Raw genomic sequence first — 13742 nt, forward strand, 5'->3', positions numbered from 1 at the left:
GGTACGCATATGTATCGAACAATACAAAATTTTTAATTTATTTTATCAACTTTCCTTCTGACAATGCTCAGTGGATCGCTCACAACATTACAGATAAATTTTTATTTATCCCTATACAACTTTCCGTCTGACAGCGCCCGAATGCGCTTCAGATGTATCTGCGTACTTCACACATACACTCCGCTGTCACTATCAGTCTCCCGTTAGCACATGATTCTCCTTATGGGGACCTGATATGTTTAATATGCTGCTGAGAATATAGCCCAGAAGAAGCGTATAGTATAGCTTTTATTTTGGAAAGAGACATTTCTCTGTAATAAACTCTCTTTTCCAAAGATGAGTGATTTCTCGCTCAGATAGATTTATTATTTTATCCCTTTGTTGTTTCAGCAACATTAAATTTAAAAACTGTACTTTTGAGTTAAAATATATATTTATAATTTTAATAAATGACAAATTAAAAAAGCATGAACATTTTTTGTATCAAAAAAATATCGAACCGTGACACCAAAGTATCGAACCGAACGGTGAATTTTGTGTATCGTTGCACCCCTAGTATTTTCATGACAAATAAAATAAGATGTGGTATTTGACACATCCTACCACATTACACTAAATGTGTTCAGATTTGTTAGCCATGAGGCCCAGTGAATGTGGAAGCTTGATTTCCCCCCAGAAAAATAGTGTTTTTGCTGTGTTTTTTTGTATTTTTGTGACTGTGTGAGCTTCCCGTGACTCACAGCCGCTGTTTTGTTTTTTTCTCCATTCACAGTATTATATAGTTCCCACATTCCTTATTTCATTGAAGTTCTTCCTAATCCACAAGGATTTGAGGGGCACGTTTTAAGTCCGGGTGCATTCTGTGCGGATGACTTGAAAATAATATTGAGGATAGATCTTTAAAGGGAATTTGTACAGAGGACTCATCTGCCTTCTAATGCTTTTGTTTCCATAGTAACCGCTGTCTGTCTCTGCTATATCTGAGGATGTTCCATCTGAAGAAAGACCACGCTGTCAAGTACTCGCGGTCGCTCATGGAGTACTTCAAGGTAACACACACGCGCACACATACTTGGACACAGACTCCATTTCCCTCTTTGCTCGCTCTCTCTCTCTCTCTTTCTCTCTCTCTGTGGAAAACACACAAAGCCAATTACAATCCCTCAAATACATTTCATATTCATTTTCATGGTGCCTGTGCATTAATTTTGCATGGCGTTATTAAATTCCATTCTTTCTCTTTGATATTAATGTATTAATTAGCTCCATCAATCATCACCGTGGATTGTTAGGGTTTAATGTGCTTGTTTTGATTAATTATGTTTAGTTTAATTAATTACTGAGGATGTCATTATCACAGTGCTGCATTTGCAGTGATGGGATTGGATTTCTGGGAAGCGACCGACTGGGGGGTTTATCTGTGCATGTGTGCGCAGTCTGTGTACATTCAGTAAGTGTTGACATAAAGTTGGAGCAGTTCATTTTAAAAAGGAAATGCTACACAACAACAGTCTAACCGTTTCTGTAATACACTTATCACATTCATTTAGCATTTTCAAAATTCACTAACGTTACAACCTATTGTCCAGAAGTTCAGCAGAGGATCACATCGTTTTAGCATTGCTTTTGCCGGACTGAAGGGTTTTATTACAAAATACCTTTTACATGATTAGAAAATGTGATTTGATCTGATTAATTGCCTCAAACTGTCACGGTTCTGTGTCCGTTGGACCCAGTATTTTGAGTTTATTATGTTTTGGTTTATTTTTGCATTATGGATTGTTTTCTGATGTTCTGGTGCTTTGTTTATTATTATCATTATAGATCTGTTTCTGTTATTCTTGGTGAGGGATCAGTTCTTAGGTTTTGGGTTCTCATGTGTGTTGCAGTTTCTGTTCAGTGTCTAGTCTGTCTCTCAGTGTCATGTCTGCATCTGGTTTAGTAATTCTTGTTTCCTGTCTTATTGTGAAAGTCTTTGTCTTATGTTAGTGTGTGCAGCTTAGCTCCCCCGTCTCGTTAGCCCTGATCTCCCCCAGCTGTGTCTCCCTTCTGTTGCCCATTCCCTCATTACTACCCTGTGTATTTAAGCCCTGTGTTTTCCCATGCTCGGTGTCGCGTCGTACCATCAGATTATGCCTGTGTGTTTCTGTTCTCCATATTCCATGTTCACTTCATGTTTTGCTTTCGTACCAGCAATAAAGCTGAGGTCTTTGAGTTTCAAGTTAGTGTCTGAGTCCTGCGTTTGGATCCTCCTCTCTGCACACAGAGCCCTAACACAAACTTAATTCATTTAAGTCTAATACTTCAGTCTGGCAGCCTGTCATCTATCAAACTGAAGATTTTTATTCTTAATAAATAAATTAATATTTTTCTTGATCCATCGTCCTTCATCCATGAACTGAAAAGTTGACAAAAACAAAACTATATTGGATGCATAAAGTTAAAAAAATATTTATATTTGCTGGATTATTTACTAAAGTAAGAAGAATGCAATATATAAGGTTTGTGTATTTTTAGTGCTAGTACGTGCTCATCCTGTTTGTGCTGTTAGCAAACTGATACAGCTACATACATTAACAACCCACCTTTCTGTGTGGAGTTTGTATGTTCTCCCCATGTTTGCATGGGTTCTACCTGGGTACTTCCTATCACAGTCCAAAGACATGCAGTTAGCGGGGTCAGGTTAATTCATGACTCTAAATTGCCCAAAGGTGTGAATGTGAGTGCGAATGGATAGAAAAATGTAAATGGATTAAGACAACATATCAGTCAGTTATTGTATGAAAAAATAAGTATGATCTTATACTGATCAGCCACACACTGTTCACCCTGTAGTGTATAATAAAACATTGATATGCAAACTTCTGTTTGATTGAATACAAAGCCACACATATCAACAGTTATTTATCTGATATTAAGCTTTTGATATTATTTCAATGTAACTATACATGTAATGTAAACATACTATAAATAAATAAACATAAATAAAATATAAATAAAAATCACAATGTAGAGCTATCAAAAATGGATATATTCAGTATTTGCTACATTTCATCTTTCTGTAACAAACTTAAAGTGATACAATGTTTAAAGTGTTACAGGTGCGTAAATGCTACAAATGGATCATTTTCGTATTGTGTTACAAATGTAACATTTAGCGATGTTATGTGGCTGCTAGGGGCAGTTGGCATCATTTTATCTAATATAGTTAAGAGCAATGAGCGGGCTAAGCTGTGCCGCAGTACCGGGTCTAGCAGCTCAACTCCTGACTGTGTAGGAGGAGACTGCGGGCAAACTATTTGACTATTTTTTTGCATTATAGTCAAATGAACAGATATCTGTTGGGATCCATGTCTAAATGAATTGTGAGTAAAAAGTACATAATCCCCATGAAACCAGATTTTTATTTTATTTTTTTTTTTTTTACACTCACTTTTGTGTGAATTAAATAAACAGGATATTGCGCAATAATTACTGAGCTGTAGGGGTTCTAGTTAACCTCCTAGGACCTGGCGTCCATATATGTGGACATCACATTTTGGGTTGTCTAGACCAAAATACTAAATTTTGCTCTACAAGAGCCTGATATCCAGTTACGAGGACATTATACTACCTCTGTTTTTATCACAATTTAAAACAAATATCCTCATATGTGGATCTCATTTTTCTTAGAAACAAAAATTGGGTAAAAAAGAAATCTGGTGATTCTTTGTTTTTGCATTCATCGAGTTCCAATCAGCCCAAATATCAAAGAGAAATTAAAAATTCATGCCATGGAAGAGTTCAGGTCTTAGGAGGTTAAGCTGTACTGTTATTGTAGTACACAGAGACAAATGTGTTGTTTTTCTAATCCATGTTATCATTTTTTATTCTTCATGTCATAGTTTTTTGCTGTATGCAAAATGGCATTTTATTCTAACAGTGGAGGAACGTTTACTTAAAGTGCACTTCAGCACAAGTTTGTTTTTCCAGTCTATTCCTAATCACACAGCTGTGGCTACTCATTAGTTTACAATTAAAGATTTACATTTAAAAACTTGGAGTACAGATCTTCTAAGTTTATTTGCATAAAGAGGTCAAGTTGTTAACTATTTCACAAAAAAACAAAATATTGTTATTTTTTTCTTCACGATCCTTTTATTTTTCTGTGAAACCAACTAATTTGAATTCTTAAAATTCACCAGCATTTTCCTCGTATTATTAATAGTGCAGTGTTTTGGAGGTAGGACTGCACCTGTAATTTGTTTTGTTGTATTTACTGGAATGAATGAGCTGACTCCTTCCTCTACAGCTGGAGAGCTGTAAACAACACTGTTTAATGTCAAAGGAGCTTGCAAAGAAAAGCGTCTGGACTTCTTTAAGTTACTTGAAGACGTTTCATCACCTTGGCTCAGGCGATTAGAGGATCATCAGGGGGTCCTTTTGTCCCTCTGTGGGGGGATACTCCCACTAGGTTTATATCTGGGACTCTCCACCATTTGACCTTAGAACTGAAGAAGCTTCTCGGATGAGAGGTGAAACGTCTTCAAGCAACTTAAAGAAGTCCAGACACTTTTCTTTGCAAGCTCCTTTGACTACGATGACCTGGATGACTGAGAACCTTCACAGACACACAACACTGTTTAATACATTTCTGTTTTTGTTATTCAGAATTCAGCCAAGAGTTCCCACCAAGCACCCTCTCCCTGGAGGACCAATGGAAAGTGAGTATACACACACAGACACACACACACACACACACATGCAGTACCCCCCCCCCGCGCACCTTGATAATTGAAAATTTATAATTCACCGGAGCTCTGCTGCAGAATACCGTGTCGACCCTGACAGCCACTTGCTCAAACAAACCTTCAGGAAGCAAATAAAGGGACTGATTTGTTGTAGATGTGAGAAGACTGGAAGGGCTGCTGGGTGTTGGGTGAGAAGGAGTGATGGAGGGAGTGATGATAGATGGAGGAGGAGAGGCGTGGAGGAGCTGCGGATGTGAAGCTAATGAGTTTGGACAGCTATGACGCTGCACAGCAGCAGGACTGGGCTCAGTGTGTGTCTGTGTGTGTGTGTGAGTGGGGGGGGCACTGAATCAGGCACAAGTTGTGGGTCAGCAATGGTCAAGGCCACATCACAGACATTACATCATGTCAGGAGCACACACACACACACACACACAGAGCTGTGCAGGACAGGGAGCAGTTTGCACTAATGTATCCACGTCAAAGCTCTCTGTCACCATTTCTATAGTTTGCTGTAATGCCAATAACAAAACACTGTTAATCTATTTTCCTACACGGTCAATGTAATGAGTTGTTACTCTTTACGTTGACCATGAGTCACAGGGGGGTAAAGAACCCACCTCCTTCGAGCATGCCAACAGCTCCACATGAAGAAAAAAGAAAAGATGACGTCTCTCTATTTATGCTCACCCTCATATTTAAAACAAATAAAATACTGATATGATGTTGATAATACCGGTGCTACATTAAAATGGAAAAACAGAAGAGGGGGGGGGGAGCACAGGACACAAAGAGAGATTTGAACAGTAACATTGTGACAAGAAAATCTTTGTAACTGGGAATGATTTCCAGACTGGGAAAAATAAATCCTTAAAAATTGTGCTGATGTCTGGCTTTTGATATTTACATAGACAAAGTCCAAAGTCAAAATTCAAAACATGAACACACAGTATAAAAACAATTCTGAGAGCACAATAATTAACCTCGTTCTGACCACATTTGTATGTTGTATTTTTTTGTGTTTATTTTCTTTGGTGGATGTTTTAACAACCACGTACAGTTCGGTCCCACAGACAATCCTGATGTGACCAAAGTGCAGATGTTTTATAAACGTTTTGCACTGTTTTAGGAATTAAAGACATTTTTCTAATAAGTCCCACATTTTCAGAGGCTGAAAGTAAAAGGCTGCTCTATTGGATCGAGCTGTCCAGTTTTTAAGCCTCTAAAATCAGGGATTGTTTATCCTTATCCAGGGTCACAGTTGAGTTAGCATCTATCCTAGCTGTTATAAGATGTTAGGCAGGGACAGCCTGGACAGGTTGAGTATATCACAGTAACTCCTAAACAGTTTATGCAAAATCCTTGTAAAACAAGGTGTTTTACAAGGATTTAAGTCGGCACTTAAATCCATCGTGGTAGATAAGTACAAAAATCCTGCTTTAACCTTCGTTTAGCTCCTTGCATCCGTCCCCTTATATGTACGCGTCTGTCTCTCGTAAGCAAACATGTCTGTGTGCTGAGGTCGGATATTTGATATGGATTTCTGTGTGTCTTGTTTTACTTACTCAGGAGGTCCATCAGCATTTTTCAGCTGATTGTTTTGGATGTGAGGCCACACTTAAAAAATGATTTGGTTCGGTCTCATCTGTTGCTGTTTTTGCCGTTCCAGCTGTAAACACACAACATTGGCAAACCACGGATAAAAAGTCAGACTTTCGCTTAGAGTCGTTGATGACAGAGCTAAAGGGAGACAGAATTTTAGACCTACATTCATCTGGTGACCAGCAGCACAGCTGCAAATCAATTTTAATGCTGCTCTGCGGGCAGTGGAACAAGCTATAAACACCACACTGACAACAAATGGCCAGAAAAACATAATAAGAGCAGCTTTAAAAATCACACTGACAGTATTGTTGCAAATAGTTTCCTTCTTATTCCCTGCTGCCTTCTGTAATGTGACAATATTTGACTTTTCTTGCAAAACCTAGAGACGGTTTAAAAGATGGAAGTAGTTCCGGTCCAACAAGCGAAGTGCTTTTAATCTAATGTCCAGCAGGGGGCGCCTCCCCTGGTTACAAAAAGAAGACATCGTTGAGTTTAGTAAACACTTTCCTGATTTGGCTCATTCACTGGTTTCCAGTATTATAGTTAAGCTACTTTCAGCTGGTCCCTTTTCACACCACAGCAGGAAGCTCCACACCACATCCACTTCCTAAGACAACCCCAAAGAGGATTTGTGTGTCCTGCTGGAATCAAACCAGCAACCTTTTCCTTATCAAACAAATGTGCTAACCACTTCCTGGTATAATAGAATAAAAATGTATTAAGTAATTGTATAATTTCATTTTTAAAACCGTGGTCTTTATTAGAGTCTGAAGGCTGGATTATCCAGCATGTGTCTGTTAGTCGTGCCAATGGGCACTCGCTGTCCTGGCTTTCAAAGTCAAACTCGCACTCATCACAGCTGGTTTTAAAGCAGCAAGAAGGCGAGGGGGAAAATCTCCAGCTCAAGCCTTCAAAACAGGACTTCTCCATGAGAGATGTCATGAGAGATGGAAACATTCATCTTTTATACTGTCTGTAGCAAAACTGCTCGACTGCAACTACAGCATCTATCACATCTAACTTGAGTTAAGATCACAAGCCGGTCACTTGTTGACCGCCTGACATATAAATTATACAAACAGCACAGACATTGTAATAATTATTAAACTGAGGTAAAAACAGTGAAAAGGTCTTTTTTATGGCATACAGGAGCTCCCTGTGATGTCACTGGGACTTATTGCATTTCCATATTTTCAGGGTCAACGGGACTCCGTCTCCTCTGTCGCTTAGCCCTTCTCCAGCCAGCAACGGAGGAGGAGCGGGAGGAGGATCCGGAGGTGCACCGGGGTCATCGGGCAGCGTGGCAATTCCCCAGCGGATTCACCACATGGCTGCCAGTCACGTTAACATCACAAACAACATCCTGCGGAGCTACGAACACTGGGAGACGTCTGACAGACTGGCCGCTGAGAGCCAAGGTAGGACGGCACAAGAGCGCGTACTGCTGGATGTATTTTCACATGGGCGCCAATACGCTGCTGAATATTTACTGTCACCACCGCAAGTTCATATCTCTAACATCTGGATACATGATGATTAACATGACAGGCATGCAAAGTATGCCATGTACATGTGACTCATACATGTGGTAAAGGAGTCAGTTTGAGTAAAACAGCTTTACTCACGTGTTGAAGATACTGAGAAAGACTGCTGAACACATAAAAACTTTCAGCAGGAGTTTTTGTTTTTATTTTTATTTCTTATTTATTTCTTATTATTTATTTGATCCTCTCTGTGAGCTCTTTGCAGAGGTTTTAGCCATAGACTGTATATCAAAAATGGGTACCAACAATGAAGCCAGTGTCGGCCAGCAGGGGGCGACTGCATGGTTGTAGGTGTGGTTCTATGAGAACACCCCCTGCTTCTACTTGGTCTACGACCTCTGTAAAGACTTTGTGTAAATTATGGTTACACAAAGCAGAATATGTTATCAGTCACAAAGGTCAATGAAGGATCACAAACAGGCCGGCCAATCTTAAGATTTACAAGTTACTACCATGCTGGAGCGCTGAGTGGAAGTACTCATTTTTCATTTATATCCAACTTACTGTGGAGGTTTTCTTGTTGTATTTTTTAGACTAAAGGCCTTTACACACCGGAAACCTAAAACCTGTCCAAATATTTTATGTGTTAAAGTTGTTTTTCGGATTTGGCTATTCTTAATGGAGCCATTCACACCGAATGGTCGAACTTGCAGCATTTCTTTTTTTGGACCAAGCTTGATTTTTCAGATTTGATTTTTAGGATGCGAGTAAAAAGATCAGACCAATCAGGTCGCTGCGTTTGGTAACAAGTGCACTCATAGCTCAGAACTTGCACCAGTACTAAATATACAAATAGTAAAATAATACTGTTTTATTCAGACACAGAGCAGCTAGATGCTGCTCCGGGCTAGTCGATTCTTAGAAATGACTTTTCTGTCCCATCAGATCAGCTCAGCTGCCCCACTGATATCCTGAAATATGAACCAAAGCACTCCTGGATCAAACCATGAAATCCTCCCCCTGCTGCCTTCTCTTGAGAATTAAATGAACCCAAAATCATCTCAGTTTCTTCCTTTTGTTTTTAGAAATATAAGGACCAGCTCATCATCGCTCGATGTCGACTTCATCTTTTGTTATAGTGCGGGTTTTTTTGGTTTTGGTTTTGAAGACAAAAATACAACGTGTTCGGTGTAATTCTGAATTTCTCCATTTGCAACGACCTTAAGACTAAAAGCTAGTCTACACTGGTGTCCACAAAAAACAATTTGAGCTGATGTTGTAAGCAACAACCACAGAAAGTGACATTTGGTGATTTAAAGTGTTGACGGGCAAAATAATCCCAAATTAAATTTTCCTCAGCTCACAAACGTGTGTTTGAAGCAACTACCAATTAGAGTGAAGGATACCACTGATTGGCAAATGAGAGAGTGGTTAATATGTTAGGTTACCGTGGCAACCAGGGTCTGTAACGTCTACCAGTTACCAACCAACCAGCACCAAACCGATTTGTGATGAGTTGCTTCCTGTGTGGTCGCCCGTATAAACATGAGCTGTATGAAAGTGAATGTTAAAGCTCTTAAAACCTTTGCAGAGAAATGTTCACTAGTCGACTAGTGAAAACAGACGCCAGGCGTGGCTTGTAGGACCAGCAATGAAGAAAGAACGAGCCTGACTTTTGCCCCATGTTGCCCACAGCTCCACTGGAAAAACACCAGCTGTAGTTTGTGTGTTTCATTTAAGCACAGAGGCGCTCTCAGTAACACTGTCTGTCTCCCTCCTTCCCTCCCGTAGATTTCTTCCAGGAGCTGGACTCTGTGATGGAGCCGTTGAGTCAGCAGAGCAGCATGACAGAGCTGGTTCGCTACGTAAGGCAGGGACTGCACTGGCTCCGCATAGAGGCTCACCTGCTGTGAAGACTGGACTAGAGCCAACATTAAGAAAAAGAAGAAATGGGCTGGGAGCTAGAACTCAAGTGAGATGAGACCCAGAACGATGCTTCAGTTCCCACTGGGATCCTTTGAATGTCTTTACACCATGCATGGTAATATAATGGCTTACACCAGGTGGATTAATTGGGCTGAAATCACCTTTAATTAGGAGTGAACAGTAACTAAGTTTGGGAATTTCAGCTGTGAACCACAGAATACAAATGATCATATTAACAATTTGGCTGATGCTGCTTTTTTGGGGGGGAGCAACAGTATACAAGTGATTGTAGCTTTAACTCCTGAAGGGAACGCACATGTTCCCAACCTCATCTCCCAGTTTCACTGAGATGGGTTCATTCTCCAACAGACAAGTGTGAGGCTGAATGTAGGGAAAGAGCCTCAACAGAGGCTCACCTCTACCAGCAGTGGACCAGAAATGTGTCAATGATTAGGAAAGAATTAAAGCTTTAGGCTGATATTGATCCAAGTGGAAGAGTACCAGTCCAATCTATTAGTTAGGGACCACACTGGTAAAGAGGCTCAGCTACAACCACTAATGGAGGCTAAATTCATTACACTTCTTTTATTTCACTCCATCTTCAGTCTTTAAAGAGGGATCCTCAACAACCAACCAAAAGCTAGAACCTGCAGTTATTAGTTAGTACAGAGTTACTTTATTACATTTAAAGCCTCAGTCACACTAGAGAAAACAGGACAGCTATCTGTTTGTGACGGGGAGGATCACCTGTTGATCGGTGACTGCACTGAACTTGTTCCACTTACAGTGAGTCGGTGCAATCAGCTGGTTGCCCAGAGATTGAGCAGCACTCAACCTCTGCTTCACCACTTCCAGTTGCAAGGCAGTTGCACAAGTTGACAGGTTGCCTGTCGAGCAGCAACCTGTCTCCAAACAGAGTGCAACTCAGACTGACTGCAGTCGCTCTCAGACAGATTCGATTATTGCAATCAGTCTGCACAGATGAGCACAACTTGACATATTTGCGACAGGGAACTCGGCTCAAATGGTTGTTGCGTTCTGCTTATATTCCTACATCAAAGCAAGACTGCCGAGCCCCCACATCAGGAGCTACGTGACTTTTGCTGGAGGAATTTCTGAGTTCCTGTTTCCAGTCTATGATCTTCTGCAGTTCATGTCAATTTGTGTGCCTGTAGACGGCAACATATTTGTGACAGATGGCAACAGATTTGATATTTTCACCGATTTATTGCCATTAATCCATGTATTATCACAAACAGATTGCACATATTTGCCAGCTTGACCCAGTTCACAATCGCAAAGTGACTCCCTGTTTTTCACCATCGTATTCCACCAAAGTAGGAGACTGAGCAGTCGGACACCTGGTCGCCATTTTCAGAGCAACCGTTTCAGAGTTTCCCTAGTGTGACTGTAGTGTGACGTGATGACATTTCGGTTTAGTAAAAATATCTATTACTCTGGTTTAATTTGGGAGTAAAGAAGTTAAACTGTTACTCTCAACAATGGCAAAATTAACTTATTGGCAGTTCAGGAAGAACCTTTATGCCACATTTAATTTCTGAAAAGCACACAGTGCAGTTGGGTTTTGTGTTTCTCCTCAGTATCACACAGACAGTCTAACCCACTCCCACCAGGCAAAGCCCGAGATTCACACAGTTTAAACAAACGAGCACTAGCAAAAAGGGAATCCTTCCTAATGAGATTTTTGTATTTAAATGAGGATCTTTTGACCAAATAAAATTGTAAACTACATTACAGGTACAATAGGGCAAAGCTTCAAAAATATCTAAAGTCTTGTAGTATAAGTTGAAGTTTCAGTTTTGTGGGCTACCAGAACAAACATCCAGTTTGCTGGACCTACAAATAAGGGCTTTCTTCCATCACATAAAGCATCTGTCTGGTTCTTCTCTTGCTGGTTATGAGCTTTTGTGAAATTCCACTCAGTTCTAGTTCCCATAGTAACCCACCAACTAAGGCGTCAAACACTTACTGGGGGGAAAAAACTACAAGATTCAGTATGATTTGGCTCTAATTAAGCCCCCACCCACATGCAGAGCAAGTAAACAGGGTGAAACTGTCACATCGGCTTTTCTGCCCTGATGTCAGAAACAAAAACTATATCTGTGACTTTGTACAGCACGTAATGAGATCAAATCAACTGCCGGGTGTCTTATAGTCGTTTCCCCACATTTGTTGTGCTGTGTCGTTAGTGTGTATACGTGTACAGCTTATTGTGAAGTCTATTTAAAATCATTACCTGACCGAACAATAACGATGTTTGTGTACAATAATGTACAGACTGTGACTCCTGAAAACAGTGTTTCTTGTGTCTTGTGAATGATTCAATGTGAGCGAATGAGGAAGTGCTGCAGGTAAATGGGGCATCTACGTGTGTGTGCCAGCGCGCAGGCTATAGCTGCATTTACAAAGCGCCAAAGTGATTTTGAAGTCATCGTGGCGCATTAAAAACAAGAGACCACGCTGTTTCTACGTTTTCACGTTCGCCATCAAGACTCCAAATCAGTTTATTATGGTCTTTGTAAATCCAGCACATTAAGCATGAATTTTTAAGTTTTGGATCATTTGACCATCGCTGAATGTGTATGGAAGACAATGCAGATGTGAAATGTAATTTTCACTTTGACAAAAACAAAAAAGGAAAAAAAAAAAAGGAAACTCAAGTGCCTCTATTTGTGTCCGGTGGGAATTGCTCTATTTATTTAAAACAAAGAATGAATCTAAATGATTTTCCATACCATATTGGTATAAATATGAGATTGTTTTTCGTAAAATCAAATGTTTCCATAAGCTTTTTACTGGCGTTTATGAAGACACCAGGGTTTGGCTTTAAAAGAAAAAAAAGAAAAAAGCAAACAAACAAACGTGATAATGTGCCAAATTAGCATCTGTTGCTGTGTTTTCTCTTTTTGACAGTTTGAGCAAGTATAGGTTTGTCTGAAATGCCTGAAATTTTTAAGTCATCGCATGCAATAAATGATAGCTTCAGACCAAGAACTACTTGTGTCCATTTTGACAAAAAAAAAAAAAAAGTATATTTCTTGTTACATAAGTCACATGCAGTGTTGCAAAGGTCGACGTCTCATGAAAATACACAGCCATTTAAATGCACAACGCTACAGCTAACAGTCTGAAACCTCAAGAACATTAAACCTTAAAGAAATAAGTGGACATTTTGGGAATATTTTTCTTACTTCTTTCTGAGAATAAAAACTCATATTTGTATATGAAATATAAAACCTATAACTAACAGCTAGTTTATGTAAATTAGTAAAAAATTTAAGCTCAGTATAAAAGATTGACGTAACCACCCAACAGTCTTCAAAAACTACAGTTTTGAAGCTTTATATCTTTCTTTGTTTTTGAATCAGATGTGACTGTTTTAAAAAAGAAGAGGCTAAGCTAGCTTGTCTAGTTACAAGCTAGCCTTTTTAGCTAGCTATATTCACAATTCACTGATATAACTGGGAAGCTAATACTAGCTATTGCTATTAGCTTAAAACAAAGTAGGCGAAAACCATATCAAACAAGTGGTTATGCCCCCTATACATAACTTGCTTTAATACAACAAATAAAATTCAAATGGTTTACATTTGAATTTGGTTGTACGCTAAATTTATGTTTTTTAAACGGTATAAAAAATGGACGTAGCTAACATGATATCCCATTTTAGATACTAAACATTACCATTTTCACAATTTTAGTTTCAAAATACCAGATGCCACAAGGACAGGTGGGTTTAAACATGAAACCACTTGCTCACTGGTGAACCACTTGTTATTAATAAATTAGTTAGCTAAGTAAGTTAGCTAAGGAACCAAATTATCCTACACATCCAAATGTAGTATAACCAAGACTTACAGTGTTGCCAACTCCTCAGTAAGGAAAATCGCTATTGGTTGTCCTAAAAGTCGCTAGAAGTCGCTAAATGACGTCATCGCCTAATTTGCATAATTGGTCATACTAATGTAATTGTAAC

General features: G+C 39.4%; 1 protein-coding gene across 2 annotated transcripts in view; it reads left to right on the forward strand.

Annotated features, from left to right (window-relative positions):
- The window catches only part of aff2 (AF4/FMR2 family, member 2), a 213120-nt gene extending 200523 nt beyond the window's left edge, over positions 1-12597 (forward strand). For both annotated transcript variants that reach the window (XM_042225097.1, XM_042225096.1), the window contains exons 23-26: positions 956-1049; positions 4651-4703; positions 7533-7753; positions 9611-12597. In XM_042225097.1, the coding sequence (XP_042081031.1) occupies positions 956-1049; positions 4651-4703; positions 7533-7753; positions 9611-9732 (490 nt within the window). In that variant the 3' untranslated portion in view covers positions 9733-12597. The remainder of the gene's footprint in view (positions 1-955; positions 1050-4650; positions 4704-7532; positions 7754-9610) is intronic.
- The last annotated feature ends 1145 nt before the right edge of the window (positions 12598-13742 follow it).

The sequence above is a fragment of the Haplochromis burtoni genome, unplaced genomic scaffold, assembly GCF_018398535.1.
Source record: "Haplochromis burtoni strain Fernald_Lab_line unplaced genomic scaffold, NCSU_Asbu1 Contig_159, whole genome shotgun sequence".
Taxonomy (NCBI): domain Eukaryota; kingdom Metazoa; phylum Chordata; class Actinopteri; order Cichliformes; family Cichlidae; genus Haplochromis; species Haplochromis burtoni.